Source organism: Canis lupus, chromosome 1, assembly GCF_003254725.2.
Source record: "Canis lupus dingo isolate Sandy chromosome 1, ASM325472v2, whole genome shotgun sequence".
Taxonomy (NCBI): Eukaryota; Metazoa; Chordata; class Mammalia; order Carnivora; family Canidae; genus Canis; species Canis lupus.
This window is the reverse complement of record NC_064243.1, coordinates 50,076,490-50,098,437: the sequence shown is the minus strand read 5'-3', so window position 1 is coordinate 50,098,437 and position 21,948 is coordinate 50,076,490. Positions and strand designations below refer to the sequence as shown.

General features: G+C 41.2%; 1 protein-coding gene across 1 annotated transcript in view; it reads left to right on the top strand.

The window, feature by feature from the left end:
- Positions 1-21,948, top strand: part of PRKN (parkin RBR E3 ubiquitin protein ligase) — a 1,305,989-nt gene that overhangs the window by 1,100,154 nt on the left and 183,887 nt on the right. Inside the window, exons 8-9 of the mRNA XM_025422695.3 lie at positions 3,886-3,947; positions 20,601-20,750. Coding sequence (XP_025278480.1) covers positions 3,886-3,947; positions 20,601-20,750 — 212 coding nt within the window. The remainder of the gene's footprint in view (positions 1-3,885; positions 3,948-20,600; positions 20,751-21,948) is intronic.

The following is a 21,948-nucleotide window of genomic DNA, read 5'->3' as shown; positions in this document are numbered from 1 at the left end:
CTGGACCCAGAGAAGGAAAAGAAGGTGCGAGGTCCTGGAGGGCATGAGAGATGAGTGGTCAGAAAAGACCATGTAACCAATACACAGGAAGCAAAGCACCTGCAGGGCTGGAGGTCAGAACTGAGGCTTCTGGGAGGGGGAAGAGGAGTGGTGTGGGAGCCCCCCTCCCGGGTGCCACCATTGCCCAGCCACCATGTGCCATGGTGACCACATGGCAGGAGACTCATCCACAGAGCACCTGCTGTTGAGTGAGTGCCACATACCCAGGCACTGTTGTGGGCATGGCTGATACCACAGGGACAAGACAGCAACCATCCTTCCATGTGTCACCTTCGCATTTCAGCAGCTGGCAACAGAGAATAAAGTACATGAGGTGTAAGGTACATTAGAAGATGATTTCACTCTGGAGAAAATACAGCGTGATGAGGATGTGTGGGCAAGGGAGTGAAAACAGGCTGTAATTTCACGCAGGGCCACCCCAAGCAGTGTCACTTAGAAGGTGACGTTTGAGAAAGGACATGCAGGAGGTAGGGAGCCCCCCATGCAGATGTCAGGGCCAAGAGCTTTCTGGGGATAGGGAGCAGCAAGCACAGAAGGCTGGAGACAGCAGTGTGTGGAACGGTCAGGAGCAGGCAGGCGATCACAGCCCAGTGGGATGAGGAGGGAGAGAGAAGGCTCAGAGGGTGGAGGACCTAGAAAGCCACTGCCTTCTTTGAGATGGAAACCCTATGGGGCGGGGGGTGGCATGATGTCCCATGTGCACATTTTATTTATTTATTTTAAAGATTATTTGAGAGAGAGAGAGAGAGAGAGAGAATGCACAAATGGGATGAGCAGAAGGAGAGAGAGAGGGAGAATTTCAAGCAGACTCCCCACTGAGTGTGGAGCCAGACACTGGGCTCCATCCCATGACCCTGAGATCATGACCACAGCCAAAACCGAGAGTTGCCTGCTTAACAATGGAGCCACCCAGCCACCATGTCCCCTCACCACGTGCACATTTTAATAGGAGCCTTTTCTCTATGATCTCGAGAAAAGATTCCCCTTGGGAGCCTGAAGGCAGAGAATGCTGGGCACTGTGAGGATTCAACTGACCCAAGTAGGCCATGGTGGCTCCAGAAGATGACCCATTGCCATGCAGGAGGAGGCTCTGTGTGAAGAATTGGGAAAAAGCAAGAGTGCAGCCCCAACATTAACAACACTCTTCACGGAATCCTTCTTTGCCAGGCTCTTTCTTTCTCCTGGCACCCCAACCTCCCTCCTCACACTACTGGATTCCCTGTGTGTCTTACGTTTCTAGTTTCGTAATTTGGGAACTTGCCTTCACAGGGAGCTTGGGGCTGTCCATTTCCCACACTGATGTTTCCGCAGCGAGCAGGATGCTCCTCAATGGTCTCTTAAAAATCTTGACCCCTCACACATCTTCCCTTGTAACTAATGCCATATGTGTCCTCATTTATTATACTTTATTCCTCCTTCCAGGTGTTACAAGTAATTATCTAGTCTTCTGTGAAAGATGTTTATATTGGAACCCTCATTGACATCAATCCTTGTAGTTACATCTTAGGAGAGTGTTGGAATACAAATCCTGAAGACAGGCTAATTTTAAATTCTGTTTCTTATTTTACCTGGCATTAAATGAAGTCAAATAAGTCTTTTTCAAATTTGAGGGACATGGAGGACTACTTTAAAAAAAAAAATCCTCTAAAACTTCCAAGGTTGAATAGACTTATTCCGCAAAATAGTATCCTTTTAAATACATCTCAATATAAATGAGGACATAAACATTTTATATTCCTACAACTGGAAGGACCCAGTGAAAGTTAATAAGTTAAATGTAAATTTTAAAAAAAGTATTCCAGTTAGCTCTGTGAATTGAGTATCACAGATGCTGGCATTTTACGGCTCCTAAACTATTCCCCCAGGATGCAAACAAGGCCCTGGCTGGTTGGCTTGGTGTCCCTGTGCCCATGGTCCCTTCCCCGAGTGCACCTCCTACACTTGGTACCAGACCATGGGCCTCCCACTTGTTGGGAACACATCCCTAGAGCTCTTTCCTTACGAGTTTCACAGAACTTCCTATTCCCAAGATGATCTAAAACTCTAGAACTGGTATGAGGCTGAACTTCCACTATAGTTTTTGGTTAAATGGCAGCCAAACAAATAATCCAGCATGACTTCTCCTAATTGTTTAGATAGTTATGACAATATCTAATATGAGCATCTCAAAAAGAACCTTCAGACTGCATGCCTGTGGCATCCAGTTGAACAAACACAGTTCTAATGTCAAGGACCTAGCTTCCTTTCTTTATAGCATTGGGTGTGCCTGAGGCAATTAACCTGCTATGTTTTCTGCCAAAATATCCATCTCAGGATTTTCATTTATTTTATTGGTCTATTGTCAGGTGGTGACATCACCCGTTTACATTGTGTTTATATTTTTAAAACTCCTTAGTACTACTTTGGTAAGCATTTACAAACCAGTCTCTCAAAGTATGAAATGTTATATCAAAGACTGTGTCAAATATAACATCAAACACTAAAACTGTGTTTCAGCATTTTACATGACCAGAGAATTTCTGAACTGGAATGGACTCTGTCAAATTCATCTCTGCAATATCTTGCGGAAATAGTCATTTAGCCTGTGTCTGAAAACCTACAGTTACTAGCTCATAAGGCAGTGTAGTCCATTTTTAAGTTAGAAATTTCTTTATATTGAACCAAAGTCTACTGCTGTCATTTTTGCCTATTAGTTCTAATGCTATCTTCTAGAACCAAGCACAAATTGAATCTCTCTGGCAAAGGATAACTCCTTCACCCCTGTGATGATGACAACTCCCTCCTTCCTCAGCCTGTCCTCCCTAGACCGATGTCCTTGGTACTTTCCATCCTCCTTATTTCTCAATGCTGAGTAACAAGGACAACAGCACAGTGATTGCTTTGGTACATTGTGCATGCAACCCAATTCCTCACTAGAAGCTTCAACAGATTATGTAATCCATAGACTGTATCTAAGAAATGGGCTTTTATGTCAATTTTTGTTACTAGAGTTAAGATTGTAAATGACTACAACGTAATATGTAGGATTATTCTGTTAAAAAGATAGAGATGGAACATAACTTAAATGTGCTAGCTTTGGCAGCACATATACTAAAATGATAACTAAGCATGTGCTGGCATACATATATATAATTTATTTACTTCTTTCTTTTTACAAATGGAGAAAGAAAATCTGAAAGCCTGAAGAGGCTCCTACCGACTGGGTAGAATGGAAGGTCATGAGCACCCAAACTATTCTGGCTCTCTTCTTGAGTCCTTTCCATAAGAACTCCTTTCCAGACCAAAAAACAGGATCCTTCTGGTCATGACAGATCCTCCTGAAAGAACCAGGCATGGTTCTACTACAACCAAACCCCATGAAGACGCGGTGTCCAGCTGCCCTGTCTTCTTTCTTATCTTTCTGTGTGCAGGGTCCCTGCCTGCAAAGCGAGGAAACAGGGTGTGGTCAATAAGGGCAATGAACCTACACTCACCAATTCTCCCACTCTGGTCAGAATCCTGGTTCTCTATGAGGGAGAGTAACACACTGGACAGAAACGATGTGGGAGCCTAAAGCCCCACAAAGGCCAGATCCCAATCAGAAGGAAGAAAAGTCCTGGTGAGGCTCACCTGCAGTTCCTTCCCAGTGTCACAGTGGGGACCTGGACAGCAGCCATAGCTCCCTCAAAGGTATGGCTTTTGTGTGGTTGGTTGGAACATGTTGTGCAGGTAGGTGTCTGCGTCCTCCACAATAATACTGCAGCTGATAGTCAGAACTGCACATAAAAACACATTACTGTACAGAATGGTAATAACATGTTTGTGATTCATTGTTTTCTCCAACAGCTGGCTGCCCCAACTCCTTGATTAAAGAGCTCCATCACTTCAGGATTCTTGGAGAAGAGCAGGTGAGTCAGCCTCTCAAAGGCAGCGCCACAGTGTCATGAAAGATAGACACTAATGAGACAGTTTGGGCTCTCTCCAGGGAGGCAGAATATGTCTCCTGACCCTTGGCGCCCTAAAATGGGGAAGAAAGCCACACCATAGATATGTGTGAGGACACTCTTTTCCTCTTCTATCCATCAGACCTGACAGGTTATTAATTGGTACATCTGCTATCTGCCAGAGTATTTCATCTCAGGACGCCGACAGTAAGCAGGCATAACGTATTGGCAGATAAGCAAACAAGTAAGTGCCCAGATGCATGATGCCTAAGAGATCAGTCGTCGCAGGTGGTCTGACATGATGTCTGTGGGTGAGTGTGAGAGCTCCTCTCACCAGACCTTTGCACTTTGTGCATGTTCTCCATATTTCACTGCGACTGCTTTCTCTGGATGTGAATCTGTGACTTATATACAAAGGATGACCCATTAAAAGTAGATTATTTAAGTACTGTGGTACTCAGATGACAGATTCTAAATGGATGTGCTAAGTAAATAATTCAGGGTGCTGAATTATACACACATACTTTTGACTGCATAAAAGTAAATTTCTTAATCTTTGTATAGAATTACAGCTTCCATGGTATTATGTTAAACCTTGATGTCAAGTTATTCTTGAAATGCTTACACCAAATAGTTGACAGCATGAAAGGGAGACCTACCTCACCCTCTTACTGGCTTTTACTCAAAGGACATCTTTGCCACATCTGACCAGGGAATATGCAAAGGAAGATGAGTTTTATTGATGCGTTTTTGGTCAGTATGTTTTTCTTTCATACATGTATGTTGTAAAGTTGGATAACTGTGTCCAACATTAGATTAAAAACAGAAAGGAAAATTGAGGAAGACACAAAGAGATGGAAAAACATTTGATGCTTATGGATTAGAAGAATAAATACTGTGAAAATGTCTATGCTACTCAGAGCAATTTACACATTCAATGCAATCCCTATCAAAATACCATGGACTTTCTTCACAGAGTTGGAACAAATAATCCTAAGATTTGTATGGAACCAGAAAAGACCCCAAGTAGCTAGAGGAATGTTGAAACAGAAAACCAAAGGTGGGGGCATCACAATGCCTGACTTCAAGCTATATTACAAAGCTGTGATCAAGACAGCATGGTACTGCCACAAAAACAAACATGTAGATCAATTGAACAGAATAGAAAACCCAGAAATGGACCCTCAGCTCTATGGTCAACTAATCTTGGATAAAGCAGGAAAGAATATCCAGTGGGGAAAAAAGTCTATTCAATAAATGGTGTTGAAAAAATTGGACTGCCACATGCATGAGAATGAAATTGGACCATTCTCTCACACCATACACAAAGATAAACTCAAAATGGTTGAAAGTTCTAAATGTGAGATGTGAATCTGTCAAAATCACAGAAGAGAACACAGGCAGCAACCTTTTTGAACTTGGCCACAGCAACTTCTTGTGAGTCACATCTGTAAAGGCAAGGGAAACAAAATCAATAATGCACTATTGGGACTTCATCAAGAAAAAAAGCTTCTGTGCAACAAAGGAAATAGTAAACAAAACTAAAAGGCAACCTATGGAATGGGAGAAGTTATTTGCAAATGACATATCAGATAAAGGGTTAGGACCTAAGATATACAAAGAACTTATCAAACTCAACACCCAAAAAAACAATCAGGTCAAGAAATGGGTAGAGGACAGGAACAGACATTTCTCCAAAGATACACATGGCTAACAAGCACATGAAGAAATGCTCCACATAAGTTGTCATCAAGGAAATACAAATCAAAACCACAATGAGATATCACTTTACTCTGAGAATGGCTAAAATTAACAAGACAGGAAACAACAAATGTTGGCGAGGATGTGGAGAAAGGGGAACCCTCTTGCACTCTTGGTAGGAATGCACACTGGTGCAGCCACTCTGGAAAACTTGTGGAGGTTCCTCTAGAAGTAAAAAATAGAGCTACTGTATGACCCAGCACTTGCACTACTGGGTATTTACCCCAAAAATACAGATGTAGTGAAACGATGGGACACCTGCACCCCAATGTTCAGAGCAGCAATGTCTATAATAGCCACACTGTGGAAGGAGCCACGATGTCCAACAGTTGAATGGATAAAGAAGATGTGGTATATACGTACAATGGAATATTACTCAGCCATCAGAAAGGGTGAATACCTACCATTTACATCGACGAGGACACAACTGGAGGGTATTATGCTGAGCAAAATAAGTCAATCAGAGAAAGACAATTATCATATGGTTTCACTCATATGTGGAATATAAGAAACAGTGCAAGGGACCATAAGGGAAGGAGGGGAAACTGAGTGGGGAAAAATTAGAGAGGAAGACAAACCAAGAGAGACTCCTAATTCTGGAAAACAAACAAAGGGTTGCAGAAGGGGAGGTGGGTAGGGGCATAGAGTAACGAGGTGATGGGCATTAAGGAGGACACATGATAGGATGAGCACTGGGTGTTATACTATATGTTGGCAAATGGAATTTAAATAAAATTTAAAATTTTAAATTAAAAAATTTTAAATATAAAAATTAAAAAAAAACAGAAAGGAGTTAATAGGGGGAGGATAAAAAACTAAAATTATTTTCAATTCCTTGATTTAACAGGTTTCAGAATGTCTCCTTTATATTTTCATACTGCAAAATCCAGAATTCAGCAGGCATAGTGTTTATTCAATTGTAATCAAAATCAGTTATCCTTCATTGTAGGTAAGAATTAATAACTGACTCCTGCAAACATACCTATTTAGGAAAACACATGTATCTCCCAGCCATTTTCCTGCGAAAGCCTGAGAGATTTCTTAAAGTAAGAATTACTGATTGTTGCCCTGACATTTCCACTCAGATAATGGAGCCCTCTCTTCTAACTTGTACCAATATTTGCAAATTATTTCCCTATTTGTGTTAGAGTCATTGGTGATTAGTAGGGAAAGAAGCCAACTGTAATCATCTCCTTGGATTTGCATACAAGTCAGGCCACTTTGCATTCTCCTAGAATTGTAATCGAGCCACAATCAAAATCACTATTATTCTGATTAGTTGTGCAACATGGGGTCATGGTTTATCACAACAATTTGATCTTTGTTTCCTGAAAAAGCACTTTTCCTTCCTTCCTTCTTTCTTTTCATTCAGAAGATACTTACTGAGCACCTACCTACTCAGGTGCTAGATACCATTCTCAGTTATAGGAATATAGGAGGGAGAAAGAAATACCAATGGACAACTGTGATGTTATGTACACACAGACACGTTCAATATTCATTATGTTAGGTGGTTATTATGGCCATGGAGAAAAATAAAACCAAAAAGAGGGTAGTGGTAGCTGGGGCTTCGAAGAGGTGAAATTTATATCAGGTGGTCAGAAATAACCTCACTGAACAGGTAATTTGTCAGTAAAGACATAAAGGGTGTGCCGGAAAGCATCCTGGTGACATCTAGGAAAGGAACTGAGTACAGTTAGGGAATAAATGAGTACAGAAGTTCTGAAGTGACCATCAGTAATGCTCATTTCATGTAAAAAGTATAAAATATAAGGTGTGGTTGGAGTAAGGTGAGAAGAAATGCAAGAGGGTGTGAACTGGAAGCCATAGGCAGGAAGCATTTCTAGGAGGAAGACTGATCATCCATGCCTCCTGCTGACCAAGCACCAGCCCAGTGAGAAATGAACAATGGAATTTGAAACTTGGAGGTCATTGGTGACTTTGACCATGGGGGAGAGGGGGCAGGGAGGGAAAACCTGCTTGAATTGCTTGAATTGGGTTCATGTGAGAGGAGGAAGAGAAATGGGAGACAACAAATGTAGGTAACTTCTTTTCTGAGGAATTTAGCTGTAAAGGAAAGCAAAGAAATGAGGTAGCTGGGGTGGGGGAATATGGAATCAAGATAATTTTCTCTTTTACAGGAAAAGCTGAGGCATGTTTATAGGCCACTGGGAGTGACTCTGTAAAGGAGTAGGGGGTTGGTGACACAGGGGAGAGGAGAGATGGTCAGGAACAATGTCCCTGTCCCCAAGGACACAAGAGAGTGGGGGGGGGGGGATGAGAAGAAAGGGGAATGGGAAAGGTAGTTGGTCCATTAGTTCTAGGTCCCAGTGAGTCCAAAGAGATTTTAGAGTTTGAGTACTAGCAAGGTTTAGCTGGAAAAGTAGGTGCTAGCTGACGAGTGAGATCCTTGGGGCACCCGGGTGGCTCAGTGGTTGAGCATCTGCCTTCGGCTCAGGTCATGATCCCAGGGTCCTGGGACCGAGTCCCACATTGGGCTTCCCGCAGGGAGCCTGCGTCTCCCTCTGCCTGTGTCTCTGCCTCTCTGGGTGTGTCTTTCATGAAGAGATAAATAAAATCTTTGAAAAAAAAAAAAAAAGAATGGGATTCTTGACATTGAGATTACGGAGGCTTGCAGGGACTGGCAATGGCAGGGTCAGGGGAGGGCCGGGAGTGCTGGTGGCCGAGTTAGTATAGAGGAAAAGTTGACTGGAAAAGTTGAGGCCAAAAGTTTGGGAAGCCAGGGCATTGGAAGGGTGACCCATGTGGACACTGAGATCCTCCAGAATTATTACCAGAGCAGACTGGGAAAGAGTGCTGGTGAGCCACAAACTGAAGCTTCAAGAAATGGGGGCAGGAGGAGCAGGGAGAGAGAAATTGAAGGAGGTAAGGCTCAGGAGTTCCTGCAGATGGAGAAAGTGCACCCAGTGGAACCTGGTGGTCCGAAACTCAAAGCTGGAGGGTGTCAGGAGAGAAGAAAACTGTTCTACTTAGAGCGTTGCAGAGCAATGCTTGGTGGTACAAAGTGCAGAAAATATTTGAGGGAGCCGCCAGGGAAGTGGTGTCAAAGGGAAGAAGCCAGTTTCAGTGGGGGAAGAAGGTGAGAGGAACAGTAGGTGTAGATTGAAGTCACAGGGCAGGTAGGACTGTCTGGCCCTGGCTTCGGGAGCTGGGGCAGCTGGAGGGCAGAGTAGGGCAAAGCAATGTACGAAACCACGTGGGCATGGAAGTCTGATAGGAGAATGACAGGGGAGCCAGGAACTGCTTCAGGGACTGATATTAACCAGAGGTGTCAGTCTGGGACATTTCTATCCTGATGATACATGACAAAAGCTAGTGTCCTCAGGGCAGATGGTGACTGAAGCTCCAGAGAGAAAGCAAAGCATTCCAGCCCCACCGCTCCTGCAGGTTAGGGTAGGGCAGCCTTTCAGGGAGCTGGTACAGCATTTAGGCTCTCTCTTGATGCTTGAAGCAAATTTTATTACTTGACAAAATGAGATTTTATATTAATGTGTGTTACCAGTGCCCTTGGACACATCACTTCAGTCGCTCACTAATGTGGCTTTTCCATTCGTAGAAAAGGAAGAGAAATGGTCAGCCATGTCTTAGAATTTTTGTGAATCAATAGGATTGCAATGTAAGTTGCAAATATTAAGTGCTACGCGAAAATGTTTCTGATTTAAATACTACTTGCATTATTTACACTCAATAGATTGAAGTGGTAGCAACAAGGTAGGCAATAAAATAAGTGTGATGTGCACCTAAAAGTGAATTGATAAGATGCACACAGATACTGCTTAATTACTGAATCCATTGCTGGATGGTGGAGATAGATGCTTATCAGTCATCTCATTTCTTTGTATGTGATTCCTTTCCATTTTCATTGGTCCTTAAAAGGCCCTTGATTTTTGACCTGCTCCGTTTCCGACCTGGGCCGGTTCACCCCTCCTTAGGCAACCTGGTGGTCCCCCGCTCCCGGGAGGTCACCATATTGATGCCGAACTTAGTGCGGACACCCGATCGGCATAGCGCACTGCAGCCCAGAACTCCTGGGCTCAAGCGATCCTCCTGCCTCAGCCTCCTGAATAGCTGGGACTACAGGCGCGCGCCACCGCGCCCGGCAGGCCCTTGATTTTTGAGATCTAGATTAAAGATAAATCATTAAAACACTATAAATAATTACCTTCCTACAATAAAAATATAATTAAAACTCCTTGTAATTTAACGTAACACATTTATATTAGCTTTTTGGCCCTGTCTCTGACTTGTGTTTATAATTCACGTTCATAAAGCATCTTTCATCCCTCCAAGTCCAATCTAATTGGCAAAGATATCATCACATAGTAGGTAATTAAGCTACTCCAAAGTTTAAGGTGAGCCTTAAAAAAAAAAAAAAAAAAAAAAAAAAGGACAGAAAAACCCCACCAGGAATAATATCTGTCAGTCCATAGGGTTTTGAGAGCCTTCAGAAGAACGGCATTCCAGAAATACCTCTACTTATACCAGGTTCCCCCACCTTAGGTTCAATCACTAATCACCAGAATTATGAAGAAACAACATTCAAACATTCATGTATTCCACAAATATTTTGTGAATATCTTTTATTGTACTACTATTGTGCTAGTGTTAGGTAAAATGGTAAACAAGGAAATCACAAGAACAAATCATGGTAGGTGCTACGTTGAAAACAAACAGTGATTGAGATTTGACGTATTTTAGATAAGGATCCATAAATTTTGAGAAGGCACCCACTATTCACTGAGCTGGGATCTCAGTATTGGATAGAAGAGCATTCAAAGCAGAGAGAAGCACATGTTCAGTGACACACACACCCAAGAGGCAAAGAGATTGTTCTGTTCAAGCCACTAAGTAAAATCAATGTGGCTGGAAGATAATGAGCAAGAGGGACAGTGATGAAAGACGAAGACCATCCACACCATGTAGGCCATGATCAAGATTTGGATTTGAAAAAAAAAAAAGATTTGGATTTGATTGAGTTCAATAGGAAATTCTTGAAAGTTTAAGCAGGGGGCAGGCATTAACTAAATTACATTTCCAGAATGTCAGTCTTGCTCCAATTGGGACAACATCTGGATCAAGACAGTTGGCAGAGGAAAGAGAAGGAAGTGAATATCCAGAGGTAGGACACAGGTCTCAAGGATTCATAAGCTGAAGGAGTCCTACAGTTTTATCTCACCGAGAGCCATAAGGTGGTAGGAAGGTGAGAATGGAGGTGAGGAAGCTGGGGCTCACCTCTGAACAGATTTGATAGGCCTAAAGCATTGAGAAGGAGGCAAGTCAGGATTTGGATATATGATTCAGAGCTCAGAGGAGACAGAGGTCAGGGGTCAGAGATGGAAAGATAAATATGGAATCTTTGGCACACAGATGGCATTTTATTTATTTATTTATTTGTTTGTTTGTTTGTTTATTTATTTATTTAGGTTTATTTAAGTCATCTCTACATCCAATGTGGGGCTTGAACTCATGACCCTGAGATTAAGAGTCATATAGTCTTCCAATTGAGCCAGCCAGGCACCCTGGGCAGATGGTATCTTAAATCCATGGCAGTTGCCAAATGGGAATTAAAGACAAGGGACCAGGTGAATCCTAAGGAGCTCCAACATTTGGAAATGTGTTAAAAGAAAGGAAAGCCCAGGAAAAGACAGGGAGAAGGAGGTGGGAGGTGATGAACACCACAGTGCCTCTGGAGGAAGTCAGAGGCACTTGAATTTGGAGGCCAAGAGTAGTACTACTCAAAGCTGTGTCTCAGGGACTGTAGTAAAGGATAAATAACATGTGTCCATGGGCCACCATGCCCTATGCTGACAGCCCTTAAACCTGTATGTGTTCAGCAGTCCTTTTTGCAAAACCTCCAGAAGTCTATGGTGTCACATTCACTGTTAGAAACTTTCATGAGGAAAACACTTAGCAGGAGCCCCCACTCCATAGCATTGCCTTCCTGGGGGCCCTGCCATGGCCATAGAAAGGACAAGGGAAGAAGAAGCCAATTGGTTTTGACCTCCTTTCCAGAAGATCCCATAACCACTGGAAGTCAAAGTATTTTTTTGACATCATGTCATCAGGAACATCTGAAAAAGAAGAAACTTCAGGTCCCCAGGCTGGCTCAAGTGGTGGGGCATGCAACTCTTGATCTGGGGGTCATGAGTTTGAGCCTCATGTTGGGCATAGAGATTACTTTGAAAAAAATAAAACAAATAAAAATTTAAAAATAAAAAGGAAAAAACTTCGTAAATTGCAATCCAGGATACAGTCTATTGCTCCAATTATATTTTAGGTGTTGTTTGATCTGTTTTCTCCTTACATCTGATTTCAGCCATCCTAATGATTATTTTTTCTATGCAGTGAATAAGGTCCAGCCCTTTCTCTAGCCAATTTACTTCATCAGTCAATGACAGATGTCCAGGGATGAAGAAAACATTATTAGCAACAAAACAGAGACTACAAACAGGAACATGGCAGGCACACCCACAGAGGCTGTCACCAACTCCCCCAGGGCTAACTACCTGCAAATGAGGAAAAATAAGATTAAGGTTACTGAGAATTTAACGAGTGTCAGGTTGTTGTTTTTTTCCCCCAGTTCTAACACATATAGAAAATAGGGCATCCTCCGTATACCAAGGAGAAATGGACTAATCATAAATGTGTGTTTCTCTAGGAGGTTATTTTAGATTTTTTTATTCAAAGAGGAAATTCCATAAGAAACTATTTTTCATTATTTTCTAAAAGGATGACTGAGGAAGAGTGAGCTGGAAAAAAAATTTTTTTAAGATTTTATTTATTCATGAGAGACCGAGAGAGAGAGACAGAGACAGAGACAGAGACAGAGACAGAGGGAGAGGGAAAAGCAGGCTCCCTAGGGGGAACCCGACATGAGACTAGATCCCAGGACCCCAGGATCACGACCTGAGCCAAAGGCAGACGCTCAACCACTGAGCCACCCAGGTGACCCTAAAAACATTTTTTTTTTAATAAAAAGGAAAAAACAGAAAGTGGAAGCCGCTTGGTATTGGAGAAAGAGTGGTCTTTAGAGCCATAGCCCTGATTTCTGATCGGGGATCAGAGGTGTCCTGCCTGCGTGAAGTTCAACAAAAGACTGAACTTCTGTGTGACTCCATGGTTTCATCCTTTTAGTTCCCAGAGTAGACAAAGAAGGTGCTGCATGGGCAAAGTGTTGGCGCAGTGGCTTGGCAAAGAATAGTAGCTCAGCAAATGGCATTTCTGATGGGAATTTGAGGAGGGAGGACCCAGGGAGGAAATCCCCAGGTGCTGGTGGCTAAGACTTAGCAGAATCCAGAGTTTAAGGAGGGAAAGCAAGACAGGTCCCAGCCTACTCCGTTGGGTTTGTCTTGTAGCTATACCTGAGTGCCCCCAAAAGGATATTCTGAAAAATTCCACCGCAGAACAAAAACAGCCTCCTTCCCTGCTCAGAGGATTTGAAAGGCTGCCATGGAGCTCTGGGATTGCTGACAAGCTGTGACTCATTTGACAGAACGTTTGCCAGTTTTCTCAGACTTCAGTTTTATCACTATAGTATTCCTGTACTTTATATTTCCTGCAATCTCAAACTTGAGGTTCCTTTTTTGCTTTCTTTTCTTAGGAAAGCATGCAAATCAGATATCACAACAAGGAGGTACATGTCTTCCCACACAGGTGTTTTGGGTGTTTTTCCAGGAGTACAAGATTGTCAGGTGCGGGGCCTTCCCAGCCCGACTCCTCAAGTGACCACCAGTGCTTAGCATGCAGTCAGTGGCCAGCGAGAAGGAGGAAGCTAGCTGCCCCATGTGGGATTTGAACATGTGAACCTTGCTTCATTAGAGAACAATATTCTACCCAACTCAATTCTTCTACCTACCCGCAGACTCCCAAAATACAACCTCTATTTGATTATACTCTCCCATGATTCATTATTCAGATTCTTAAAATATCAGTTTATTGAAACTTGTCTGAACTTTACATTTTAAAAGGAATATCTTCTGTGCTTAGGAATATCCGTGGGAGTACACATAAAGACTGAATAATTTATTTCTCGAATAAATAAAATATAGACCATAGCAATGAGTTGAGATTTTTACCTAGGTAGGTCATACTAATGGAATGCATTTTCACTATAATCTGATGAAATGTAAGAAATGTTTTAAAAAAATTTTTTTCCTTAGAGAAATGCTTTGTTAATATTCACTTTCAAAAAATTTTTGCGAATACCATGTTGTCACTCTAAATTATCTTAGTTATCTGTCTGTGGATTATCCATTTTATGAAAGTATATCCATAAATTTGCAGACTAGTTTTAATAATATCTTAAGCAACATTTGTTGGCAGGTTAAGACGAATACATCCACACACACACACACAGGTGCGCACACAGTCACAGTGATTCCAAAGATAAATAGTAAGTAAGGGATTTTTAGAAAATTTTGAGCTTACCTGAGAATAGATTCTACACAGACTTACCCACATTGCAAATTAATCATGTTCCTTCAGGGCAGCCCGGGTGATTCAGCAGTTTAGCGCTGCCTTCGGCCCAGGGCATGATCCTGGAGTCCCAGGATCAGTCCCATGTCGGGCTCCCTGCATGGAGTCTGCTTCTCCCTCTGCCTGTGTCTCTGCCTCTCTCTCTGTGTCTCACATGAATAAATAAAAAAATCTTTAAAAATAAAAAATAATAATAATAATGTTCCTTCAGTTCTCTTCCTAAAATGCCATTACTGATAAGTGAAAAAAGCACCTGCATATTATGCGAGTAGTGTCAACAGATCGGTATCTGTTCACTTTCCCCATTGGAGTCCATTTATCTCTTTACCACTATTGTGTGTATTTTGCACTCAGATGAATCTCCATATTCTGCCCTATTTAGTGCTAATTTGTTAAAACTCTCTAGTAAATAAATAGTTGGGTTCTTTCAATACATTGTCAACTTTGTGCCAGTAAGTGGTTGAAAGGAATCCATGGAAATGTCTGCCATACCTTGAAGGGAACCAAGTATCTCTAATGACATACATATAACTACATGTCTAATTTCTTTCCTTAGCATATGAAACTTTCTGTGACTACTAACTCATTACTGTCTTTAGGTCACATGTTTGTTCTTATAAATTTCACAATGTTAAAAAAACAGTTGTAAAGCACTCAGTAGGCTTGGGTTTTATTTCAGATGTGTGTACTTTTTAATTATCAGAAATTACAGGTATATAAGTTAAAATATTTGTCTTTAGAAAAGAAATCATATGCTCAAATTCTCTTGAGTGTATCACAAATAGAATAATTATAATTAAGTCATTTTTATAAGCTCCTTAGCTAATGAGCAGAAAGAAAAATATAATTTCACATTTCATCAGTAACTAAGACCACTGTGAATACTGTCAGCAAGAATTTCTAAAGTGTTATTGGACTTTGTCCATAGGTTAACTTCTTCCTAGATAAAAGCTGCCATTCAGGGATGACTGGGTTGCTCAGTGGTGAAATGTCTGCCTTCAACTCAGGGCATGATCCTGGAGCTCCAGGACTGAGTCCCACATCGGGCTCCCCACAGGGAGCCTGCTTCTCCCTCTTCCTGTGTCTGTGTGTGTGTGTGTGTGTGTGTGTGTGTCATGAATAAATAAAAAGTATCTTTAATAAAATAGCTATCATTCATAGTAGTAAAATCACTTAACTAAATTAAGTAGTTGGGTGATCTATCACTAAATCAGAAAATAGCCAATTGCTTGAGAGCCATTTATTTAAAATAGAAAACCATCCTACATCACTCTTATTAATTCCCATTGCCATTGATTGTTTTGTTAGAAGAATTAAATTAATTGACACTCACTGGAGTTAGATTCCATTAATTCATCCTACAACAGTTTGCTATTTACACTATGGATAAGATACTCTACCAAATTCAGGAGAAACAAATACAAAAAAGCACTAGGGGGTTGTGGGTGTGCAAAAGGTCTACATTAAGATCTGAAGGGACTGAATAATCTGGGTCCCCTGGGCTCACAAAACTGAACCAGCCAAAGATATCTTTGGAAACAAGGCCTCACACTGAGCAGAAATGTGTTTGGAATAGAGAAGGGGATGAGGAAAGAGGAAATCTAGTTAAAAGTGGGGTAATAATTCTGGGAGCTCATGGAAAGTGAACCCCACAAACCAGAAGAGGAAGCTCTTGAGCCACCAAGAGCTATGCTGGATCCTCCTTGTTTCTAAAGTTTACTTAGAACTGATCTCATGTAAAACAGTGCAACAGCGAGAAGCAAGGTTAAATCCTACACAAAGTTTTTAAGAGGTTACAGAGAATGAGGAGGAGAATGATGTCCTGAGAGGTAAGAAAAGCATGTTAGTCAGGTGGAGACTAAAGTCACTATTTGCAAAGGAACCATATGATAAAGAAATCATACAAATACAAATAAATAACAGATATTGTCTTAAAAGAAACAGAAAATGAAAAGGAAGAAACTTCTAAACCTGAAAGTAAAGTGAAATGACAGATTCCAGAGAAGTTGACAGATGTAGAGGGTGAGTAAAGAAGATCCAATATATGTATACTAGAAATCCTGTAAGAAACATGTCAAAGCAAGAAAATAGAGCAAACACTGAAAATTAATTCAATGCAGTTTCCTTGAATCATGAAAATTGATCAGAAAATGACCAGCACCAAGATACATTCTTACAAAACTACCAGATTCTAAAGAAAAAAAAATATCCTTTGGGCATCTGGGTGAAAACATTACCAACTCAATGTGTAAAGGGAAAAAATAATCAGATTGTCATCAGGCTTGTCCATAATGCCTTCCACCAGAAGCACAAGAAGTAATACAGTGAAGTTGCTCAAGGAAGAAAACCTGGGAGGCCAGAATTTTATATCCACTCAAATTACTTTTCAAGAATAAAGGCCCCAAAGGAACCATCACCAATACATATGCAAGACCTCAGTGAATATTTTTCTCATATACTCCTTCTGGGGAATTTACTGGAGAACATGCTTCTAACAACCAAAATTGCCATAGAGATGCCAATATTAGGACTGGGGGTGAACATGAGATATGTTTGTGTGTGTGTGTGTGTGTGTGTGTGTGTGTAGACCCAAGATAGCATGAAAATTAAGGAAAAGAAAGCATAGTATGGAATGGCCATATGCTTCAACAATGCACATAGAGTATAATTATTAGAAAAATTTGGCAGGAGATATTGTATAGCATGTGAAAATATATGTGAGGCTTTTAGTAATCATATTCATAGTGATACTGGTATTGTTATTCTAATACCCTTGTATGTGTGTGAGATAAAGCAAATGAGCTATCGTGGAATATAGTTTTCTTCCATCATCCTCTGTGTTCTTAAGAACCAGTGTAGAAGAAAGGAGATATAGCAGATGTTAAGTAAAAGCCTGAAGCACTGAAATAGCTACCCTCCTAGCAAATTTCAGGTGTACGATATAGTATCATTCGCTGTATTACCATTTTGTGCATTAGATCTCCAGAACTTATTCATCTTACAAAACTAAAACTTAATACCCATTTTGGATAGGCATAAAGGTTGAACAGTCCAGTGGTACAGCACTGAGCTGAACACCTCAGAGGGGTTTGAAACATATGTACTGAAATCACTCACAGTCGTGTGAGGGGATATTTGTGTGCCAAAGCCATGTAGGGGTGGGAGGGACCGAGGAGTGCCTTATCTCTTATTCCTTACCACCTGGCTTAAATCCAACCTCCTGCCTACTCTGCACTTAGCAGCCATGTGTTGTAGAGAAACATAAAATTCTGCTGACTGGTTTTCCTTTCAATGCATAATCTCTGCCTACAAATGGGTTGTTTAGTGCTGCCTAGCAATAATGCTAGCTCCTTCTATCCGTTTCCTCTCCCCTGGTCATTGATGTCTTTCTTCTCTTCTCAAATATTCAACACCTCCTTTGTCTGTCTGCCCCTGGGCCCAAATACTCCCTTCCTTCCTTTGCTAAGGACTGCGGCCTTATGCCCTTCAGGCCAACCCTTCTACTCATGCTTGAGATCCTGCTCCTCCCTCTGCCCAAGGACAGAGCTTGTTTCCTAGCTGACATCATCAATACTCTCCTCTCCTCTTTCCACTCATTCCCTTATATTATTTCCTCAATTTCAAAAAATCCTTTATAATCCCACCACCCTCTTTAGCTGCTCTCCTATGCTTCTGTTCTCCTTTTCAGCCAAACTCCTACAGGAAGAAGTACCCATTCTCACCTCTTAGAATTCCTTCCCTCCAAATCTGTCTTGACTCCATTTGACTCCACTAAGACTTTTGGCTCCATGACTCCACTGAAAATGGCTCTTGTCCAGATCACAGTGACATCTGCATTTCCGACTCCAACCAATTTTCAGTAATTGCCTTCTGTGTAGCTCTTAGGACAATTTATCATGACACCCTCCTAGAAGAATTTCATTCCCTTGGCTTCCAGGATACCTACATCCTTTTCATTTTCCACCTGCCTCCTCAGTCCCCTTTGCTGGCTCCTTCTCATCTTTCCTAGAAAAGGTTAGCTAGTCTCAGCCAGCCTCATGACTACTGAGAACACAGAGTCAGATTGTCAAGTCAGACTCGCAGGAATCATAGATGTAACCTTGGGTCAAGCTTTACTAATTACTTCAAGGATACAGGTAATAATGAGGTACCCAAAAAGCACAGAGAAGTGTGGGTCATTTGGCGTGGCTTCCTAGGTCACTTCTCAGCATCTTAGGGTGTGCTTTAGGCCAGACTTAATAAATGAAGTCTCCAGGAAGCTCACAGAATGATCATTAACATGACATCTCTCAATTATATAAACTGTCTCATCATTCATCACTCGAGGAATCATTCATCACATAAGTATTTCCTGCTTAATGTATTCCATAGTTAAGAAATCTTTTCTAGTAAATGCCATTGTATGGATGTACCATTAGCATGTTTACAAGAGGATCTGACCAAGTCATCTTTCTTTCCTGGGGCCAGAAAAATGAGAAAATGCATGGAAGGCTTGATGCTAACCCTTTCCCTCCCAGCCTTCCATGCACATATTATTTCAAAATTTGTATCTACAACCCACACCTTTCTCCTCAACTCCAAACTCATATATCCCATTAGCCATTCAGAATCTTGGCTGTGTAGCAGTTTATCAAATTGAAGATGAGCACAGTGGAAATGGCTCTTTTTTGCAGTTCCCAACTTATACACACACACAGATGTGCATGCACATTCACACATATACAGACACACCTTCTTCTGAGTCTTCCCATCCCAGTAATACAGTCTCTGTTTTTCTCTTTCTGTGTGTGTATGTATGTGTGTCCTATCTTCTCAGGCAAAAACATTACATTCATGCTTGACTCCTTTTTTTTCCACAGGCCATGTATCCAATCTACCTAAAAATTTTGCTGTTTCTACCTTTAAAATATATCCAGCTGATCTCCCACCTTTACCACTAGCTTGCTGGTTCAAGCCACTGTCATCTCTCACGTGGATCACTGAAAACCTCCTGCTTGCCCCTCTGCTTCTTTCTCCCATCCTCCACCCCCCCAAGAGTCAATTCTGAATATTTCAGCCAGATGCTTGTCTTTAAGAGATTAGTGAAATTATGTCACCCCACAGCTCCAAAGTTTCTGTGGTTCCCATATTTCTCAGAATAGCAGCCAGAGTTCTCCTAATGGCCCTCAGGGACCTACACAGGCAAGATCCCCAAAAGCTCTCTGTCCGCATCATTTCCCTATCTGCTGTCATTCAGCCACACTGGCCTCTGCTGCACCTCAGAGCACCAAGCACATTCTGGCCTCTGCATCTTGGTACCACTCTATCCTTGGCCCAAAAGTCCAGTCCCACAGGTAGCCATGTGGTTCGCTTTTCTAGTCTCCCTTAGATGTTTTAATACACATACCTTCTTTATGAGGCATCCCCTTCCCCCTAATCACCTCTTCAAAATTATAGTCCCTATCTTCTCCAAAATCTGCTTCTTCTCTGCTTTTTATTCTCCTTTCCACTGAAATATAACCTTTCAGCATTTGTTGTTATAGGCATGTGGACGAGAGCAAAGGTGTCTGTTTTATTCACTACTGTATCCCCAGCACCACTGTAGGGTCTGACATATAGTAGACTGTCACCAAATGTCACATAAACTAATTTAGAGTTGAGCAAATCCACTTGACTTGATTTGAGTTTAGAAGTGAATATGATCAAATAACACAAAGAGAACAATAACAGGGCAGTGATAGGAAGGCCCTGGAAACTGTACTGTGTGGCTTTATGCTGCAGGCTGGGGAAACCAGAGAGGGTGATAAGCCACGAAATGGCATGAGGAAATCAGGGATAGAAGAAAGCATGCTTTAAGAAAGAGAATAATGATAAAAGGAATAATGTGAATCTCTTCATCAAGCTGAATGTGCTCAGTATTGCTCAGATATCATGTGGGCTGGATATTAAGGCCTATTTTCAAAATGGTTTTAAAATAGAGGCATAGAGTCCTGAATAGAAGCATGAAAATGACTACTTGATGAGATTGATAATGATGCATTATGTGTCCATAACTTAAAAAGTAAATATGTTTCCTAAAATTTGTATGAAACAAGACTGTTAAATGCAGTTGATAGTAGTAGTATTAAAAACAACAACAACAACCTTGGGGGTGGGGAATTTAGGACCAGTTTCCTAGAAATGCAAAGTTATCTGCTTACCAATCACAGTTGGGAAGGCCTTTTCCTTTATGTTGGATCATACCTTGTCCACCCACCCCACCTCATTTTTTACCAAAACAGATTAACAAGAAAGCCCACAGACCTCCAGCTATTAATATTTTGACTAAAATAGCACATTGTAGCATTATCACTCTTCAAAACTCATGTTGTTTTTTTACAGTACAACCGATACCAGCAATATGGTGCTGAAGAGTGTGTGTTACAGATGGGGGGCGTGTTGTGCCCCAGCCCTGGTTGTGGAGCTGGACTGCTTCCCGAGCCAGGCGTGAGGAAGGTCACTTGTGAAGGGAGTAATGATCTTGGCTGTGGGGTAAGTACCACCCACACCTCTGGGTGTTGATGTGTGTGTGTTTGGTTTTAGCGAATTGGCAATGATTATATATTTGTTTTATTTTCATTTTCCCTTTGTACTCAGATATCTTTGAACTGATGTATAACAAAACAGAATTTTAGGGGTGCCTGGCTGGCCCATTCAGAAGAGCATGTGACTCTTTGTCTCAAAGTTGTGAGTTCAAGCCCCACCTTGGGTATAGAGATTCCTTAAAAATAAAATCTTAAAAAAAAAATAGACCTTTAAATTCTTATATAGGATCCCAGATATTAACATATATATTCATTGATGTGAAGGAAAAAGTTATATTAAGATTTTCTGCTCTAATTGTTTATCACAGTGTTTTTTCTAAGACATTGTGAATTACTAGACCAGACTTTTAAACTTTTTTTTCCAGTGCTCAGCTGATTCAGAGAAAAAATGTATTATTTTTTCAGAGTTGGCTTTAAGTAGACAGAGTAAAGGCAAAAGAGAATTTCCCATCAGTGATGTCTTAGCAGAATTGTTTGCCTAAGTATTTCAAGAAATAAAATGAAGATTAATATGGAAAACCTGAAATGTTATTGTATCATAAAAATCATTTTAAATAGAGATGAGCAAAACTAATGGTGCCTCTTAGAGAAGCAGAATAAGAAACATGGAAAATGTTTGTTCTAAGAGGTCAACCAATATGACCCAGGCAGCCTCTTGAATGAATCTATGGCTGCAAGCTGACAGGGAAGGTGTGAGGGAAGCATAACTCAAACACAAAAAGCCTTGCTAAATTATAGGTTGAAATGACAAATGGATAATAATCCTGATATTAGATTTCATGCAGGCCAGGAAAGGAAGGAAGTGTATGTGCTTATAAAATGCTATTGAATTTTGATGGGAAAACATTTCTTTTAAAATTGCTACTTCATGAGGAGTTTTGTAGAAGGAGTGTTGATGGCAGAGGCATATTGCCAGGGCCTAATTTTTGGCTGAGAGCTGTAAGTCATCTATGCGTAAGTTGACATCTGTTGTCCTCAGTAAAGCTATCTGTCATGCAGTGGGGTTGCAAAGCCCTGGGCTGAGCCATATAGTAGAGGAAGTGGACGTTAGAAAGCAATGAGATACCATGATGACCCTTCAGGAAAAAAATGCCTCTGGATTAATAATCATGATTACATTAGAATGGAAACACAAGTTATAATTG